A 21,387-nucleotide genomic window follows, 5' to 3' on the forward strand; every position below is an offset into this window, starting at 1 on the left:
CAGTCATGTCACGGCGTGTCAGCTTCATGTGGGAGGAAAGCCCGAAGTGATGCAGGTCTTATACGTTTACTACATTGAGGAAACCCACAAGCATGGGGCTGGTGCGGACAATCCTAGAAACATAATCGGGGGAACTGGGATTCAAACCAACAATCAAAGGTTTCTGGCATGCCCATGGAACACAACTCTGCACAGCGAATTTTGACGCCTTAGACAACTGGGCCACCCATGCCCCCAATTCCATCATGACAAATAACCTTGACTCATTGTGAGCCCAATTCAAATAGCACAACACAAAAAATGGCTGTGCAGAGATGTGATGTTCCTTCCAACAAGAAGCAATGGTGGCAAAAGGGTATTTATCACAAAGAAGACAAATACAGTGGATAAACAAAGATGTCAAAAGTGTTCAGTGAGACCCTCTTATTGTTTATAGTCATTTTGGAGACATAAATGTGAAGTTTAGTTAATGTGAGCAAAAGACCACTCGCATTTTGCACATTTAATTGACGACTGCATTAATTTCAAGAATTACAGTACACCAATACAATCAAGTCCTGCCCAATACAATCAAGTCCTGCCAAATACAATCAAGTCCTGCCCAAACTTGCTACCGATACAATGTGATCAAGATGATCACAGTACAAATCACAGTCGACAAACAATACAAGACACTAACAAGTAATTTGTTCTTCCCCAAATTGCACCAGTATAACATCAGATATGGCACCATCGTAAACCTCAGTACATGCATGATGAAGGCACAACTAACAAGTCCCTCAACAGTAGCTCCACCACAGTATTACCCATAGTAAGCACCCTCGGTGCTTGGAAAATTGTGTTAATATGTGTTATCTCACACCTGGAGAGATATAATGTGTATACTCCCATATCTCACAGTGTGCAGTGTTAGTGTGTGGTATATCACTCCTTGAGTGATATATTAATGTGTATACTCCAGTATCTCACAGTGAGCAGTGTTAATACCGTATTTTCTTGAGTATAGTGCGCACCCATGTATAATGCGCACCCCCCTCTAGCGGGTTCAATATTTTGGAAAAAAAGAAATTTGAATATTATGCGCAGAAAAAATTTACACCGTATCCTTTCAGCGAAGTCCGGCAAACGAACGGGTGCTGAGAAACTTCGTCAGTACAAATTCGAAATTTGAGATAAAAAATCACCAGACATGTTGATTTACTGTTTAAATAGTATTTATTGTTCTGCTAGGCATTGTTTTATATCTAGGGTTTAAGATTACCTTGTGTATTTTCTCGTAAACTAAGCCGGACACAGCAATCAGCTGTACACACGTTTTCTTGGAATCGACCGGTGATTCGGTCAAGACACACCCAATGATATCACTTTATAGGATTTTTAATGCAAGGCCGGTATGTGGTATCTCACACCTGGAGAGATATAATGTGTATACTCCTATATCTCACAGTGTGCAATGTTTATATGTGGTATCTCACACCTTGAGTGATATATTAATGTGTATACTCCGGTATCTCACAGTGTGTAGTGTTAATATGTGGTATCTCAGGTTAAATTCTCCATCTTCTCAACTGATGTGCTCACAGAAAATAAACATCACACATATCACATCACAGTACAATTTGGCTCTGTGAGACTAAAGGCAAGTGATGTAAGTTTGAAATCACAGTCAGTCAATCAAAATATACAAACATACTCCTCAATAACGAGACAGAACAGAAATGTCAGAAAGCCGACCAGAAAGGTACATTATTTGTGCCATCAATTTGGTCCCATCATTCCTTATCACATCACAACAAATAGATATCAGCCAAAACACAACAACAAAGCACTATTTGACATCAGCTCTTCCTTATGATGATAACATATAGCAAAACCCTTAAAAATAGCAAACTTCTTCTCGTCCTTATGATACCTTAATATAACTATTGGGCAGTTTGGCAAGGACTACAGGACTAGTGCCAAAATCTAACGCTGGATACGAACAGACTGAGTATAACAATTTGTTTGACTCCTTACTTATGCATAACCAGCACTCGCAGATCTAGAGGGAGGTGCAGAGGGGTGCAGGGGGGTGCATTCCCCCTTTTCAGACACCCTGAGTCAGCCCCTTGAAAAGAAATTCACTTTCTGAAGTATGCATGCTACCATTGTCAAAATGGATCCGCGCCTGCCCAGTGATTAAAATCCCCATCCAATACAAACACAAATGACAGCCAGCTTATCACAAGAAAATACCTATCAATATTCATAAACTATTACCATAGATACTGAAATATTAACAAGAGTGGAACCTCATACAAGGCATGAAAACATGACACTTTGTATGGAACAAGGGAGACTTCATTCGACATCAACATGAAGATGAGGCTATAAGTGATGCATTCATGTTCTTCCAACTTCTAAATGTCCATCAAAGACTTCCTCATACAAGGCAGTTCTAAGGGATAAAGTTGTTCACAATGTTGACAAGAGCTTTGACCACTCAATACTATGGTATAAAGTCCCCAATCATACTGACAAGGTGATCTACAAATAATCAGGCAAGAAATGTAAGTGAGCTGGGTCTAAAGGGACAGTACGAACATCAACGGTTCTGTGTGTTTTTAAATCATGCATGAAATAATTTTCGAGTGTGACATTACTTGCCCGACTCATTTCTCCAACCAAAACAAAAGAGCTCTACACAGTGAAGTTGAAAACGCAAGCGCCGTGCAGAGTAAACTGGCTTCAGTCTAGTTTTTTTAATAGAGAAAGCTTGTGTGTTTTTCTTACGGATGAGTTACAAAATACTAATTGCCGTAGTAAGCCAGTCACTCGATCTCCACCTCGTCACATCTTACACAGCTCATTCATGTGTTTTTCAAGTTTCATTTTGTACAAGTCTACAAGATAAACATAATCCTAAAACATGAAACACAATTTCCATTTGCGTAACGGTATTTATCCTTCACATCCTGTTCTCAAAGCTCTAATGAGCTCCGATAGTCAATATATCTATATTGTCATGCACCTTACTGTCGCAGTTGTACTAGTGTATCTATAAAATTACGCAAAACAATATGTAAAGTGCACCGAAAGTGTTCTTATTTCAGAATAAGTGCGTAAGTTTACAAACAAGAGAAAAGTCTTGTGACGTGATAAGCTTACACCCGCGGTGTGGTCACTGGAGCAGAAACGGAATAAGCTCGGGGGTTATCGTCTATTGTTCACAAACATATCTTCAGAAGGTCGACATCATGTTCTTTTAATGTCATTTTTAAACTAACAGAAAAAGGTGGCCATCATGTTGACAAGGTGATCCAAGGATGACCAGGCAATACTAAGGGATAACGTTGACCACCCTGTTGACAAGGTGATCCAAGGATGACCAGGCAATACTAAGGGATAACGTTGACCACCCTGTTGACAAGGTGATACACGGATGACCAGGCAATACTAAGGGATAACGTTAGCCATCCTGTTGACAAGGTGATCCACGGATGACCAGGCAATACTAAGGGATAAATTGACCACCCTGTTGACAAGGTGATCCACAGCTAGATGATGGCAACTGGGTATGGCAGCAGATATCTTGACTAGGTCGGCCATTGCTAGAACTGTGACCTCCTGGAGAGTTGTCCTTTCTTCAGTTCCATCAGTTGAATGCCCATATTGAAGGAGCCGGCCAGGACACTGGAAATAGTTGCTTGTAATCATCAGTCATGCTATTCCACGCAGCTACAGTCAGAGTGTAATGCCATAAGAGTAAGTACAGAACTGTGCCAAAGTAAAACATTACAGGATCCAGAATATAGTCTGGCTGGTTACATGAGTGAATTCATCTTCCCCAGGCAAGGGAGTTAACTGACGATAAAAGTCCAGTTTCCACCCTTGCCAAACTAGGCTGGTATTATGGGGTTACATTTTGGCTGGGCTGACAAGTCTATGCATAGTCAACAGATATTTTCTAAATCTTTCTATGTTTTTAATCAAGGTGCTCATGTGATTTGATGCACTTCGCATTGTAAGACTTTTTTTATCACAATATAGTTCTTGATTATTGATCAGATAGTCTTGACTGGGCGCCGCCATTTCGTTTGAAGCAAAGGTGGAATTTGATTAGTCCATTTGAGAGGCATAGAAGGGACATAACTCATAAAAGCCACAGGTGGCGCTACGATCGAGCCCAGGAATTCCAGCCTAGTTCGGCAAGGGTGCACGTGGAAACTGGACTTTTAAAGTCAGTTAACTCTCTTGCCTCGGGAAGATGGAGTGAATTAGGTCTGGGATGAGACCTTGGGGCCACCTATAACTATAACTATGACTTTTAAACTAGGGTGATGACAAGGACCCCAGTACTTTTATGCTTATTTCAAACACTGCAAAGTATTGTACTGCAAAAGGCCTACACTCACCTGGATTAACGTATGTCACTGGCATACTGATATTGGGAAACACCACTGAGTTTAAAGGAAAAGCATGCTCCTCTATCTGGTGCAGCGTTTGAAATGGTCTCAAATATTGCTGGCCATGTGGGCTAGCTTGCCTTAAAAGTTACAAGCCAGTTTCGGATTTCACAAGCTTAAAAATGTAACAGTTGATTTACATCCCCGCAATGTTTGAAATGGGTAGTCAAAGTTTTTAGTTAACACAGCTTGTGATTGGTTAACTACAAATTACAACCAATCAAAACATGTTTGTTATACACAGTGTTACAGTGACAACAATCACTCAAACAAGATGAAAGAGGATAATTCTAATCGGGCTACATGCATCATTTATGTTTATTTAATTTTGGGGTTGATAGTCGTATTGATCTAGAGAAATTAGAGAACTTTATTTATTCAAATCAAATAAGAGTTGTGCATAAAATAATCCCTTTTAAAATTTCAGTAACAAAACGGGCTTGGGATATTTCAGAATCTTTAGCCCGATTGAAATATTGCTAGCCACAGGTTAGCGGGCAGGTGGCTATTTCGCACACTGAACTGGTGATCATTTACTGCTTAGAATTAAACATGTAAAGGTCATTTGATGGATGTACATCAAACTTGCAATGCTGCCAATTAGTCGGGCCTAGTCTCCCTTAAAGGTAACACACTGTGGTAATTGTTAAGTGATGAAACAAATTCTTTATGTTGAGCGTCTTGACTATCTTAGAATTTATGATTCAAGGGAGATAACTCACCTGCCGTCCTCGTATGCCAGAAGAGAGGTGATTGGTCCAGCACCGCTGATCGACAAATCTGACACTAGAGCTGGAAGTAGATTTAATTATTAGAATTTTATTTGAAGAATTTAGGAGATAAACATTATGCGTTTTCAGATTTGGGTTTTTTATTGAGTATTTGATGCCCAAAATGTCCAAGTACTAAAGTGAAATGGCCGGTCATCAAATACTCAGTAAAACACATAATCAGAAAACACATAACGTCTATCAAAGTACATAAGTTATCTATGTGACCTCCCATATTTGTGAGTCAGACATGACATCACCCTGGAATGTGATGACATCATGATACAATATATGACATCACATGTTTCCATGAAAACTCAAATCACCAGTTCGCAAAATGTGGAGAAAAAAATCTAAATTGAAGTTGTTCTGATAAATACTGATCAACAGATCAAACTTAATATATAATTACCGTGGTATCTATTTTGCCAAGACAAATTTCACGCTTTTCAAATTTGGGATTGAAGAAATATATATTTATCATGTACCGTGAAGATCGGGGATAGAATGGGTCAGGATCCATGCTTGCCGTAAAAGGCGAATATGTTTGTCATAAAAGGCGACTAAAGGGGTTGGGTGCTCAGGCTCGCTGATTTGGTTGATCCATGTCATCGTATCCCAATTGCGCATATCGATGCTCATGATATCAATCATTGGTTTGTCTGGTCCAGACTCGACCATTTACAGACCGCTGCCATAGAGCTGGAATATTGCTGAGTGCAAGTGAATATTCAAGGAGATTTCTGGGCTCTGTATCCCATTTAGTCCGATTTAATCAACCAACACACACTCCTATTCGTTTTATACTACTTTTCGTTCATAGGACTATAGTTAAACTGTCATGGCATAACAGATTAACTATATTCATATGACAGAATCCAGCGGTCCTTAACTTCTTTTGAGTAGCATACAATCAATCATGAACACACAGGTGATTGCAAAAGAGCTGTTTGTGTCGTGTCTCTGGATTTCATGTTTCTGTGGACGAAGGTCTCTCATGGGTTACAGCCTAACCTCAAACTTTTGACCAAAAAAATCAATCCGGCACCATGGCCAATTCCTGGGACACTATGGTATATCAGGCACCATGGCCAAATCCTGGGACACTATGGTATATCAGGCACCATGGCCAAATCCTGGGACACTATGGTATATCAGGCACCATGGCCAAATCCTGGGACACTATGGTATATCAGGCACCATGGCCAAATCCTGGGACACTATGGTATATCAGGCACAATGGCCAAATCCTGACACACTATGGTATATCAGACACCATGGCCAATTCCTGGGACACTATGGTATATCAGGCACCATGGCCAAATCCTGGGACACTATGGTATATCAGGCACCATGGCCAAATCCTGACACACTATGGTATATCAGGCACCATGGCCAAATCCTGACACACTATGGTATATCAGGCTAATGGCCAATTCCTGGGACACTATGGTATATCAGGCACCATGGCCAAATCCTGGGACACTATGGTATATCAGGCACCATGGCCAATTCCTGGGACACTATACTATATCAGGCACCATGGCCAAATTCTGGGACACTATGGTATATCAGGCACCATGGCCAATTCCTGGGACACTATATGTTACGGTCAAAATAACATCTCTAAAATAATTCCTATTTATTTTTCCAAATTATTAAAGTTTAGATTTTTCCTAAATTTTCATTCCAAATTTAGCATGTAAAAGATTATTATTTTATGCATGCTTCAGGAGTTTAGCCAAGGAAGGTTACTCTGTTTAGGTTGCATGCCATGCATGCTTTTTAGTTTCTCGAAGGAGAGAATGAGGACCCATGTGGTCAGTGACAAAAAGGCAAAAAGTAAAGGTGAGAGAAGAATATGGGTCAACCAAAATGATATGTTGTCATGCATTTGTATTTCTTTTCCATTGTCAATATATTTCTGTAGCAATTTATTTCCCAAATTGTTGTATTTGTAACTTTTCTGAAGTAATGATAATGTGTTCAGTTTTCAATCACTAATGTATACATTCTTTCTGTGCAAATGCTATTATCTTGTCACAATTTAATGTCTTTTGTCAACTTTTGTTGTTTTAGTAATTGTCATACAGTGTTATTGTTTTGTTTACTTATTGAACTGCAAACTTATGATTGTTTACTTTTCCTTTGCAGTCAATCTTCCAATTCAAAAGAGGTTATTTATTGACAATTGATGATGAGATGAGACTGAGAATGAAGATGGAAATGGAAATGAGAATTGTTCTTTTGTTCTAGGATGAATTGACATTTATTGTGATCCTTACACTATGGTATACCAGGCACCATGACCAATTCCTGGGACACTATGGTATATCAGGCACCATGGCCTAATCATGCAATACCACTGTTTAACAGATTGTTTCCTTGCCTTTTGTGTCTCTGTTCCAGACCTTGATGGTGCAGTCTCTCGAAGCTGTGGCCACAAGGGGGAGGTCGCTGCTCGGGAGGAATATACACGCCTCAATGGCTTCTATGTGACCCTTGAACTCATGGATTAAAGATCGACTTCTTAGATCCCACAGCTGAATTAAAAAACAAATCATAGAGAAAGATAGAACTCACTAATCCTCACTCAAAATGGGAGAAACACAGAACTCACTCACTGACAAAACCTGCATGTCGTATCTTTCACACATGATAATGGTAACACCAAGACAACTTCATCGTCTTGATCTTAGTACTACTAGCAAGTCCATTTATAATGCGCCAAATTCCACCTAAGTGAGTGTTCATGGTGCTATACTATTAATATTACCCCAGTCCATGAATCAGTGTGCACTCAATTTTCATTCTTGAGTCCCCGCTGTATTCCGCGGACAAAAACTTCTGCTGTCAGTTTTTATCAATTCTGCAACTATTTTTTTATAATTTTTATTATTTCAGCTTAGGTTTCGTGAATTCTGTAGTTATGCACCTTGCATTTGCTATTTTTATGACAAACTTATCCACATCTAGAATTGCTAATTGAAGTGAATCTGGAGATCCCGAGTGGAAACATACAGGCATGCACTTTTAGAAAGCAATAAGACAAAATGCAACTTCACTTCAAAACAAAATAAATATCCGTTTATACATATAAAACCAGTTTTCGACTGACATGTTAAAATTCGGCAGTCTATTTGACGAATGCTTCATTAGATAAATGTCAAATCCTGCACAAGTTCTGCACAAAATGTGATTTTCGCCCCGAATGGGCATTTCTTCAAAACACTACACCACCACGGAATACAGCGGGAACTGATTCTCAACTCCCTTGGAATCATACAACCCAAGCCACCTGTGAGGTGCCAGAAGGTTAACAATCACATTACCATCTCATCCTACCCGGTACTAATCACTGCTGGGTGAACAGAGGCATATTCAGGAAAAAGTCACTTTTCTAAGGCGACACCACATGTGCTTCAGTGTGGGGCAGACCCATGAAGATCCGGGGTAGAATAGGTCTTCAGCAACCCATGCTTGCCGTGAAAGGCAACTAACGGGATCGAGTGATCAGGCTTGCTGACTTGGTTGATGCATGTCAACGATCACAATTGCATGGATTGATGCTCATGATGTCAATCACTCGATTGTTTACAAACCGCCGCATATAGCTGGAATATTGCTGAGTGGGGCGTTAAACAACAAACAAACAAACAAACAGTGTGGGGCAGGACTGATCCACAAGAAACTCTCAGAAACAAAACTGGCGACCAATGAGTGAGTAGGGGTGTATGCCACTTTTAGCAATATTGCAGCAACCTCATAGCTGGGAATACCAAAACTGGCCTTCACACATTGTACCCATGTGATGGAAGCGAACCCGGGCCTTTGGTGCAACAAGTGAATGCTTTAACCACTGGCCTACCCTGCAGGCCCTATATAGACATAAAATAATGGTAACACCAACATCTCTTGTCGAAAAGGGCGGTCAGGTAGCCTAGTGGTTTTAGCGTTCGCTCATCATGCCGACATAGGTACAATATGCGAAGACCATTTCTGATTTCCCCTGCCATGATATTGCTGGCTTAATGCTAAAAACAGTGTAAAACCATACTCACTCACTTTGTCGAAAATCCCACAGCATAACATATATACTACTCAAAAGAAGTTTAAGAACACCTGATTCTTTTAATTCTGCCATGACACATTAATTATGAAAGAATCAGTATTCTTTAACTTCTTTTGAGTAGTATACATATATAGCCAGCCAATAAGTTCACAGGATCAAAACTGTACAGATTTAGATAAAGGGAACAATGACAGCCTATTACTTACCGTAGCTTCACAGCCGTTGCCACCAAAGCCGTTGCTGCACGTGAGGCAGTAGACGCCATCCGGGCTGATGTCACATGACATCTGGATGTACTGCTTCTTGGTGAAGCTGTGGATGACGCTCAGGTTACGAGTGTCATACAATCTGCATGGAAAACAATAAAACAATCACATTCATACATGTGTCAGTGATGTTAACGGCGTACAAACTGTTGTAATGGTTTGTGGTAATTGTCAGTGATGTTAACGGCGTACAAACTGTTGTAAAGGTTTGTGGTAATTGTCAGTGATGTTAACGGCGTACAAACTGTTGTAAAGGTTTGTGGTAATTGTCAGTGATGTTAGCGGGTATACAAACTGTTGTAAAGGTTTGTGGTAATTGTCAGTGATGTTAACGACGTACAAACTGTTGTAAAGGTTTGTGGTAATTGTCGGTGATGTTAGCGGGTATACAAACTGTTGTAAAGGTTTGTGGTAATTGTCAGTGATGTTAGCGGGTATACAAACTGTTGTAAAGGTTTGTGGTAATTGTCAGTGATGTTAACGGCATACAAACTGTTGTAAAGGTTTGTGGTAATTGTCAGTGATGTTAGCGGGTATACAAACTGTTGTAAAGGTTTGTGGTAATTGTCAGTGATGTTAACGGCGTACAAACTGTTGTAAAGGTTTGTGGTAATTGTCAGTGATGTAAGCGGGTATACAAACTGTTGTAAAGGTTTGTGGTAATTGTCAGTGATGTTAACGGCGTACAAACTGTTGTTAAGGTTTGTGGTAATTGTCAGTGATGTTCGCGGGCATACAAACTCTTGTAAAGGTTTGTGGTAATTGTCAGTGATGTTAGCGGGTATACAAACTGTTGTAAAGGTTTGTGGTAATTGTCAGTGATGTTAGCGGGCATACAAACTGTTGTAAAGGTTTGTGGTAATTGTCAGTGATGTTAGCGGGCATACAAACTGTTGTAAAGGTTTGTGGTAATTGTCAGTGATGTTAGCGGGCATACAAACTGTTGTAAAGGTTTGTGGTAATTGTCAGTGATGTTAGCGGGCATACAAACTGTTGTAAAGGTTTGTGGTAATTGTCAGTGATGTTAGCGGGCATACAAACTCTTGTAAAGGTTTGTGGTAATTGTCAGTGATGTTAGCGGGTATACAAACTGTTGTAAAGGTTTGTGGTAATTGTCAGTGATGTTAGCGGGCATACAAACTGTTGTAAAGGTTTCTGGTAATTTTCAGTGATGTTAGCGGGCATACAAACTGTTGTAAAGGTTTGTGGTAATTGTCAGTGATGTTAACGGCGTACAAACTGTTGTAAAGGTTTGTGGTAATTGTCAGTGATGTAAGCGGGTATACAAACTGTTGTAAAGGTTTGTGGTAATTGTCAGTGATGTTAACGGCGTACAAACTGTTGTTAAGGTTTGTGGTAATTGTCAGTGATGTTCGCGGGCATACAAACTCTTGTAAAGGTTTGTGGTAATTGTCAGTGATGTTAGCGGGTATACAAACTGTTGTAAAGGTTTGTGGTAATTGTCAGTGATGTTAGCGGGCATACAAACTCTTGTAAAGGTTTGTGGTAATTGTCAGTGATGTTAGCGGGCATACAAACTGTTGTAAAGGTTTGTGGTAATTGTCAGTGATGTTAGCGGGCATACAAACTGTTGTAAAGGTTTGTGGTAATTGTCAGTGTTGTTAGCGGGCATACAAACTGTTGTAAAGGTTTGTGGTAATTGTCAGTGATGTTAGCGGGCATACAAACTCTTGTAAAGGTTTGTGGTAATTGTCAGTGATGTTAGCGGGTATACAAACTGTTGTAAAGGTTTGTGGTAATTGTCAGTGATGTTAGCGGGCATACAAACTGTTGTAAAGGTTTCTGGTAATTTTCAGTGATGTTAGCGGGCATACAAACTGTTGTAAAGGTTTGTGGTAATTGTCAGTGATGTTAGTGGGCATACAAACTGTTGTAAAGGTTTGTGGTAATTGTCAGTGATGTTAGCGGGCATACAAACTGTTGTAAAGGTTTGTGGTAATTGTCAGTGATGTTAGTGGGCATACAAACTGTTGTAAAGGTTTGTGGTAATTGTCAGTGATGTTAGTGGGCATACAAACTGTTGTAAAGGTTTGTGGTAATTGTCAGTGATGTTAGTGGGTATACAAACTGTTGTAAAGGTTTGTGGTAATTGTCAGTGATGTTAGCGGGCATACAAACTGTTGTAAAGGTTTCTGGTAATTTTCAGTGATGTTAGCGGGCATACAAACTGTTGTAAAGGTTTGTGGTAATTGTCAGTGATGTTAGTGGGCATACAAACTGTTGTAAAGGTTTGTGGTAATTGTCAGTGATGTAAGCGGGCATACAAACTGTTGTAAAGCTTTGTGGTAATTGTCAGTGATGTTAGCGGGCATACAAACTGTTGTAAAGGGACCACTTATTTTAGTCCATTCAGACAGTAGTTTGTCATTAGCATTCCGAGTATTGTACATCATGAAATATAAAGCAAAAGACTGGGACAAAAAAAACGTTTGTTATATATGTCAGTTCATTATAAGCTTGTTCATTGTAAACATTGTTTACTTTACTAGTAAAATATGTCGTGTGCTGACATGGCTGGACTCAAACAGCAATCAACAGCAGCAACAGGAGCCTTCCAGAATGGTTTTGTACTGGAATTAGAGTTATCTCCCCTTGGTTGTTTACATGAACATGGCAAGCTTGATCGTTCGAGAAGTTTCTGGATGGGATAGTTTCTAGAAGCCTGGTAGTACCTATATACACGTATAGAGCGTGTGATACAGTGTATAGCCTACCTGACTTGCTTGTCCTCCCCCACCTGCACCACCAGACTACTGTTTGGGATCCACTTGACATCCGTCACCTGCAACAAACCAACTACAGATCAACAAAAAACACAGCCCGCCCGCACTATGTTTTTAAAAGTTATTGCCTGATAACCAATTTTCTTATCTTTTTAAGCCCAGTGCATGTACCTAGCATCAGAATGATACTTTCATAAGGCTTCCTGCCTGAAAGGGCCTCGAGACAAAAACAAGCATACAAACTCCATGACCAATATCATAAACAGCGCAGTTAAGCAGTGCGCAAGTAAAGGGAAGTAACTGCATGCTATATTGGATCACATATTAGAATTTATATATTTTTGGGGGGAAAATAGAAATAAAAACGAAACATGTAGCATACTTTATGATGATGTGGGCAGTGCCTGGGAACCAAGGCTATTATATTTATAGCCTTATTTATATTCTTTTCTTTATGGGTTTTCTAGACGAGTTTCAGTGTCGAATGTGAATTGATGGGTTGATTGAGTTACTAAAAAATAGGAAACAGATGTACACAGCCACACACACACATTTTACAAATAAATCAGATCAACCCCCTGGACCTGAAACATGGTGGTTGATTTTTCATTTAAAATGAGGCTACACCACATCACTTCTTCATGACATTCATTCCAAGCCTGTCAGTGGAGAGAATATTGAAATAATGTTACTGATACTAACTAGATTCTGTGGTATGCTGTTTTGCATGACGCACTTCGCTGTCTCCACATTCCACAATCTCACACTGTTGTCACGGGAACCAGTACACAGCATCGTATTGTCTACAACAACAACAACAACAGCATCAGGATCACACATACCAAGTTCATGTTAGACAGCACCATTCCAGGACTTAAGTTCAAACAGTGCACTGAAGTGGCATTGCAGATGCCCGATCTTCTCCATCCAGACCAGGGAATCTTAATATTACTTATATATCAAACTAGAATATGAATACCAATGTTTCCCACATTTGGATGTCAATGGTGCAACATAAATACTAATGTTTGCCAAGCTTCCCAAGGAGCGATGTCAATTGTGCCATATGAATACCAATGTTTCCCACGCTTCCTAAGGAGCGATGTCAATCGTGCAATATATATACCAAGCTTTCCCCGGCTTTTCAAGGAGTGATGTCAATCGTGCAATATGAATACCAATGTTTCCCAGGCTGTTCAAGGAGAGATGTCAATTGTGCAATATGAATACCAATGTTTCCCCGGCTGTACAAGGAGTGATGTCAATCGTGCAATATGAATACCAATGTTTCCCAGGCTGTTCAAGGAGTGATGTCAATTGTGCAATATGAATACCAATGTTTCCCAGGCTTTTCAAGGAGTGATGTCAATCGTGCAATATGAATACCAATGTTTCCCGGGCTTTTCAAGGAGTGATGTCAATCGTGCAATATGAATACCAATGTTTCCCAGGCTGTTCAAGGAGTGATGTCAATTGTGCAATATGAATACCAATGTTTCCCCGGCTTTTCAAGGAGTGATGTCAATCGTGCAATATGAATACCAATGTTTCCCCGGCTTTTCAAGGAGTGATGTCAATCGTGCAATATGAATACCAATGTTTCCCAGGCTTTTCAAGGAGTGATGTCAATCGTGCAATATGCATACCAATGTTTCCCCGGCTTTTCAAGGAGTGATGTCAATCGTGCAATATGAATACCAATGTTTCCCGGGCTTTTCAAGGAGTGATGTCAATCGTGCAATATGAATACCAATGTTTCCCGGGCTTTTGGAGGAGTGATGTCAATCGTGCAATATGAATACCAATGTTTCCCCGGCTTTTCAAGGAGTGATGTCAATCGTGCAATATGAATACCAATGTTTCCCAGGCTGTTCAAGGAGTGATGTCAATTGTGCAATATGCATACCAATGTTTCCCGGGCTTTTGAAGGAGTGATGTCAATTGTGCAATATGAATACCAATGTTTCCCAAGCTTCCCAAGGAGCAATGTCAATTGTGCAATATGAATACCAATGTTTCCCAAGCTTCCCAAGGACTGATGTCAATAGTGCAATATAAATACCAATGTTTCCCACACTTCCCAAGGGGTAATTATTGGAAAAAGAGCTGTACATAACTTATTTGTGTTTTTCAATATATAACCTAATGAATTGTGGCATGTTATTCTTATTGAACATATTTATGTCCAGTGGTTAAGTTATAAAGTGCAGGGCAAAAGAAATTATCACACCTCCATGTCAGAATGATGAGATCTGATTGGTCCACATGATCTTGATAAAATACTGTGTAACCCACCTTGGAGGGTGATACATTTTTTAGCAGGGTAATAAATCTCTAGTACCCCGCCACAAACAATGCAGGCTGCACATCAATTTCTTATAGGAAGAATAAATCCCTTATACCCCAATTCAAAGCAAAAAGACACATGCTTTTTCCGAGTCGATGGAAGTCATGTGACATAGCACAAGTTAACCTCAGCTAATTCAATCAACCTACCTGTTCGATTGAGCTGAGGTTAACCTTGCTAGTGGTATAAAGCCTAATGCAGGATGCATAAAACCCCATGTACCCCTCGTGATCTAGACTAGCATCTAGTCTCTGAAATGAACATATTTTACAGAAAAAACAGTTGTTAAATTATAGATATAAAATTTAATAAAAAGGAGCCCAGAGACTTCCTTCATTTTCAGATAGTGAGATACTGATACTGCAGTAATCTAGACTTGCCAAACATTATAGACTTGCATGGGCTGTATTGGATATATTTGTTTCAGGGTCTGTATGACAGACTACTTGTGATCCTGCTACAACTTATAGTATGCACCCTTGTTTGATGGTGGCTAAAATGAAACAAACAAGACATGGTTATTCAATGGGGATGTGGGGGTTTGCACCCCTGACATGTTTACCTGGGTTCAGGGTCACTGCAGTCACTACAAGGTCATGACCCTGAAACTCTCTCACAGCATTTGGGTTGCCTCTCTGCCACATCCTGACTGACTTGTCCCGGGAAGCACTGAACATGCCGTGACAGGCTGAACCGTAGCACACCTAGAATACATAGTAACCATGGTAACAGAATACATTGCAACACAACGCAGAATTTGTCGTAACCAAAATCATCAGGCTTACTTTTAAGAGCTTCCATCACAACAAAACAATAAGGTTATGTCTACATCTGCAACACATACCTTGGTCACCTCTCTTTCATGTCCTGTCCAGCGATCCTCAAGTCGGTTGTTGTGGTAGTCATACAGGACCACAGTCTGGAGTAAACAAACAACACAGTTGCTGAGTTCAACACTGCTTGGAACAAGCGGAGTCAGAGCTACAGACAAGCAGCGTATTTGCGTAAAATACCCAAAAAATATTCAAAACCCAATTACTTTCAATTTACTTACATACAGAAATGCATCCATTAAATGAAAAACTCAAATGTATAAAAACAGCTCGCGAGCTATTACGATAACACAATTACAAGCTAATTTACTTTCTGGGTCAAGTCTTTATATTTAGAACATTATTTCATTTTTTAAAAATCTTGAACATGTTGAAATGTTCACTAAGTTTGGGAAAAACCCAATAGAGTGATGAAAAGATGAGTGAAAAAATATTGTTTACCCAATGTAAAATGTAATAACCCAATTAAAATAGAAACCCTAGAGTAAAAACTCAATTGTTCAAAAAATTATCTGGAGCTCTCGGAGTACTGATTTCCTCTCTCCTCCAATACACACCAGCCTCTGTCTGATGACAGGTCATACACTGGGTCTCTAATAGAGGCTCTGTCCATCATGTGATGACATTAATGATCCTTATCACATTAACTTACGGCAAGTAATGATTACTCCCTTCACATAATAATGGCCGTTTACTGCAAATGTATCCTTTGTATGACTAAAAGATTTGGGATTTGGGATTTGGGAATTGGTTTGTATGTTTTGTTTGTTTAACGCCACACTCAGCAATATCCAAGCTATATGACGACGGTCTGTAAATAATCGAGTCTGGACCAGACAATCCAGTGATTAATATCTAACTCGGATGTTCACAAGCAGATAAGTAGTGGTATTGAAGCCATGTGGATGCAACGTGCAAGGATATCCTCCCTTTTTCAGACAATCCAGTGATTGACATAATGAGCACCATCCACGCAATTGGGATACAATGACATGCATCAACCACTCTTCCCAAGGCAAGGGCGTTAACTGACTATAAAAGTCCAGTTTCCACCCTTGCCGAACTTGGCTGGAATTTCCAGGCTTGACCGTAGCGCCACCAGTGGCTATTATGAGTTATGTCCCTTCCATGTTTCTCCTATTGACCAATAAGATTCCATCTCGCATAATGTTTGCATTTGCTTTAAACAATGGCGGTGCCCAGTGAAGATGATCAGATCTATAATCAAGCTCTATATTCCTTCCCTGCAAAGTGCATCAAATCACTTGAGCACCTTGATTAAAAACATGAAAGGATTTGGAAAATATCTGTCAAGGAAAAGGTTGGCGGTACATATGCTTTGAAAATCCTTCAGTCGACCTTCAGTGGACTCGTTAGTCCAGCCAAAATGTAACTCCGGAATTCCAGCCTAGTTCTGCAAGGGTGGAACTGGCCTTTTATAATCAGTTAACACCTCGGAAAGATGAAATCAACCAAGTCAGCGAACCTGACCATGCGATCCCATTAGTAGCCTTTTACGACAAGCATAGGCACCTTTTACTAGAGACATGGGTTGCTGAAGACCTATTCTACCCCAGATCTTCACAGGTCAACATACCTATGTAGCAGAAAACACAAGGGAACTACATTCCTCCCAACTAGCAAGTAACCTTCATACAATGTATCTAACACATCGTATGGCATTGCACACATCCTCATGAGATTTTTGTTAAATCAATTGATGGAAACATATCTGAAATTGTAAAAGCACTAAACAATGTCATTCCACTGAATGCAAACTTACATGGTTTTATCCAAATAAAGGTTGAACAATATGTTACATTACAATGTTGCCAAGATCAGCTCCACAAACATTACAAATTCAGACAACTCTTAAACAGAAAACAAATTTGAAATATCCTTTTCTATATTTTATATGTTTTCCCACCCAACCAGGGCTTTTGGCACAAAAATCTGTAAAGAATTTATTAAAAAAGTCTAGCCTTATTTTGATTGATTGCTTAATACAAGTTTTTTATTAATTTGAACTTACTATGATAAGTTAAGTCTCACCTTATCCTTGCTGCCTGAGAGACTGAGGCCAGTCTGGACCCCGGCGAGACTGACCACTGCCTCCTGATGCACTGGACTGCTAGACATCACTCCACCTTCTCTTTCTGGGCTGTCCGTCTGCTTGGAGGTTGAGTTGAAACTGGAAGAAGAATTGCACTGAGTGTCTGTGATTTGAGGGTTTTACATTGAGAGACAGTGAGTATGGTTTTAGCCACTTTTATCAATATTTCAGGAATATTCTGGCAGGTGACATTAGAAATGATCTCGATTGCAATATTTGGTACTGATGTTGGGAATCAAACCCTAAGCCTGTTTCATAAACAACTTCGCATGTGCAACTGTTTTGCGATACATTGCAGCCCCTATCTAATTTAGGATGTGACCATTGTGCTTTCTTGTGAGGTGGTTAGGGATGAGAATCTAATAACAAATTCATTGTAGCTTTAACGCTACACTCAGCAATAGTGAACCTATGCCTTATGACAGACGGTCTGTAAACAACTGAGTATGGACAAGACAAACCAATGATTGATATTATGAGCAGCAGTCCACACCGTCTGGGGATGAATAAATGCAATCAACCAATCAACACCTGATGAATTCATTCTAATCCAGAACCCATAGAATGGTAACAGAGTATGTAGTTATAGCCTTTCTTTCAAGATGGACTGTTGTACTAGATTTTAATGACTAGGTTTCAGAAGGCAGCCCTGATTGGCGTTCAGATCAGTCACCAAGGTGACTGTAGTTGCCAAAAAGTCCCACGCTGGGATTTGATCCACAGACCATCTAATTCAAGGTTGGCACCTTGTCCACGTCACCAAAGTGAGTGAGTGAGTGAGTGGGTGTAGTTTTAAGCAGCCTATAGCAATATTCCACCAATATCACAGCGGGGAACAGCAGAAATGGGCTTCAAACATTGTATCCATGTGGGGAATCAAACCTCAGCAGGACAGGTGAACGCTTTAACCACTAGGCTACCCCACCGCCTCACAAAGTGGTTAACCTATGTAAGGATGTCAGGTTGTTGCTATCAACCAACTTGAATGACTGGGTAATTTTGTTTTGTTCTGAATGTTTTATGCTTTGAAGTTTTGTTTCATAAAGTAGTCATCAGGCTGAGTTATTGCAAAACATATCAGATATTGCTTCTGCAATATCGATGCCCTTCCTACAGAATTTACATGAATCGATACATGGGTATCATATTATCATGACAACCCTCATACATACCTATACATACATATATCATAAATGCCATACTTTGATTCGTTAAAAGTCATATTTGTTTTTGTTGGACGATTCAATGTCAACACGTAATTCTCTCGATCACGTGCACGGGACCCTTGACGGTGACTGGTCAGACTGGTTCCATGTAAAAACTAATTCCCCGGCAATAGCGATCAGCTGCTTCGCTTAGGGTTATTATTATTTTGAATATGTTTAGTAAAAGCTGCATCTAAATTAACAAGATATTGGAATATATTATTCCTGATAAAAAAATAGTTTCAGATACAACTTTTGCCGATCCTTGCATTAAAATACTGTAAAGTTATATCATTGGGTGTGTCTTGACCGAATCACCGGTAGATTCCAAGAAAACGTGTGTACAGCTGATTGCTGTGTCCGGCTTAGTTTACAAGAAAATACACAAGGTAATCTTAATCCCTGGATATAAAACAATGCCTTGCTGAACAAAAAATTCAATTTAAACGGTTAATCAACATGTCTAGTGATTTTTTATCTCAAATTTCGAATTTGTACTGACGAAGTTTCTCATCACCAGTTCGTGTGCCGGACTTCACTGAAGGGGTACGGTGTAATTTTCTTCTGCGCAGGGTTGAAGATCCAGGATTTTAAAATTTGGGGGTTCAACTTGGGCCATTTGGAACCCCCACAAAAAATAAAAAATACAATATATAAACCATTATTAATTTTACTTTAAAAACCAACTCAACATGTTCTCATAGTAGGCAACATTTTGGGGGGAGGGGGTGGGAGAATATTTTATATATTTACATTTAAAAAAGGGGAGTGGCCACCCCCAGGACTGCCACCCCAGCCAAACCCCAACCCCTCACCCGGATCCGCCACTGGACTTTGGTCAACTCTTGCACATGCTCAACAATATAACATCAAAGTGAAGATCAATGTTAGAATTGGTCTTCACCAACCAACCAATGCTTGTCGTAAGAGACGACTAACGTGATCTGGTGATCAAGCTCGCTGATCTGGGTCAGTTGATCATATTAAGACTCATGATGTAAATCACTGGATTGTCTGAGCCAGACTTGATTATTTAGAGACTGCAAAGCTGGCATATTCTAGAGTGCAGCATAAACAACAAACAAACTTTAACATGCTTCAGGGACTCTACTTCACAATGAATGACGACATAAAAGTTGTTTCATTCAAGTGTTCTAAATCCTGATCTATTTTGTTTTATGCCATTATTTTAACAAGGAAGATAATATTAGGAGGCAGATATGACACTTGCAAAATATAACGTCGTTCGTCATTCAAATAAGGGAAACCCCATTATTTACCATTATTAACCATTAACTGCCCCAAATGATCGAAACATTACAAAGCAGCTGTGCGGAGTTTTTATAGGAATTCCCTGACCCCAGTGGGTAATATATTATTAAGTTATGTAAAAATAAATCCAAATTCATTTAACCTTTGTACATAGCTCTGTTAAGCACACTGCTGTCATTTTACCGCATACCGGCAAATATTAATTTGTTTAGACATGACCACATTTGTCTACCAAATCTACCTGTCGTATTTCGGTGACTTCTTCTTGCTGAACAATTTTCCCATTCCGTGCAACACGTGCTTTTTTTCAATTATAGATGACAAATGTCATATTTGTATAATTCCGTTGTCTATTTTCAGGCAGGGATATAGTGCATAAGCAGATATACAATGGAATCGTCTCGGAAAGCAAGGATGCAGAATGAGAGTTGTCCGCCCTTGTATATGCTCATAAACTGGGACCCGTCTATATAAAAGTAAACGTTACAGACACGAATCTGTGTGCGCATAAGGACACACAAACTTGTCACATTATGTTCTCACGTTATTGATCAAAGCGCTCGTACAATATATGTAAGCTCTCCGGTGGGAAACACATTAGAAATTCTCGTTATGTGAGATGATTAATTAGTGGCGGGTATGAGTGGAATGTTAGTTGCCTTGTGTTTGATTTGTTATATTTTACTTTGTATGTATTTGTTGGTTAGTTTTTATTGCTCAGTAAAATTTGAAATACCACAAATGAATGTTTTTTACTTTCAAAACACATTCATATTATTTTAATGTTTCATTATTTCCATTTGTTTTGTTTCGTAGTTTTTCTGGTTTTGAGTAGACTTTGCGTGGTTTTGTTCTCCTAGGTTGTAAGAAGCAAGTGTTTCTTTCTATAGCTTGAACCATTAGTGTTTAACGTTGTGGGTTACAATGATATGTCCATCGGGAATCGGGTATGAAGCACACTAGAGTCTTGTATAACATGATATATTTACCTACATTCTCATGTTACAAATACTATACATGCATCTGTTGTAGACTACCACGAGATGTTAATACGTTCAAAGTACGTCGCATTCTTTCTCGTCGCTAATGGGTCATCGGGAAGTATATTATTACTACTGGTATATGTCAGTAACGCTGGAGACTATGCTTGTCGTAAGAGGCGATTAACGGGATCGGGTGGCCAGGCTCGCTGACTTGGTTGATGCATGTCATCGTATACTATCCAATTGCGTGGATCGATGCTCATAATGTCAAACACTGGATTGTCTGGTCAAGGCTCGATTATTTACAGACTGCTGTCATATAGCTGGAATATTGCTG

General features: G+C 39.6%; 1 protein-coding gene across 1 annotated transcript; it reads right to left on the reverse strand.

Moving 5' to 3' along the window:
• Positions 1-1,287: 1,287 nt before the first annotated feature.
• LOC124144828 (WD repeat-containing protein 31-like) lies at positions 1,288-20,488 on the reverse strand. Its single transcript, XM_046514416.2, has 10 exons — positions 20,309-20,488; positions 17,530-17,668; positions 15,489-15,563; positions 15,207-15,348; positions 13,000-13,100; positions 12,289-12,356; positions 9,494-9,635; positions 7,605-7,758; positions 5,168-5,237; positions 1,288-3,672 (listed from the first exon to the last, which is right to left on the reverse strand). Exons 1-10 carry the CDS (start codon positions 20,350-20,352, stop codon positions 3,591-3,593), a joined length of 1,017 nt encoding a protein of 338 aa, XP_046370372.2. The 5' UTR covers positions 20,353-20,488; the 3' UTR covers positions 1,288-3,590.
• Positions 20,489-21,387: the final 899 nt, after the last annotated feature.

Source organism: Haliotis rufescens, unplaced genomic scaffold (genome assembly GCF_023055435.1).
Source record: "Haliotis rufescens isolate VD_foot unplaced genomic scaffold, xgHalRufe1.0.p SCAF_8, whole genome shotgun sequence".
Taxonomy (NCBI): Eukaryota; Metazoa; Mollusca; class Gastropoda; order Lepetellida; family Haliotidae; genus Haliotis; species Haliotis rufescens.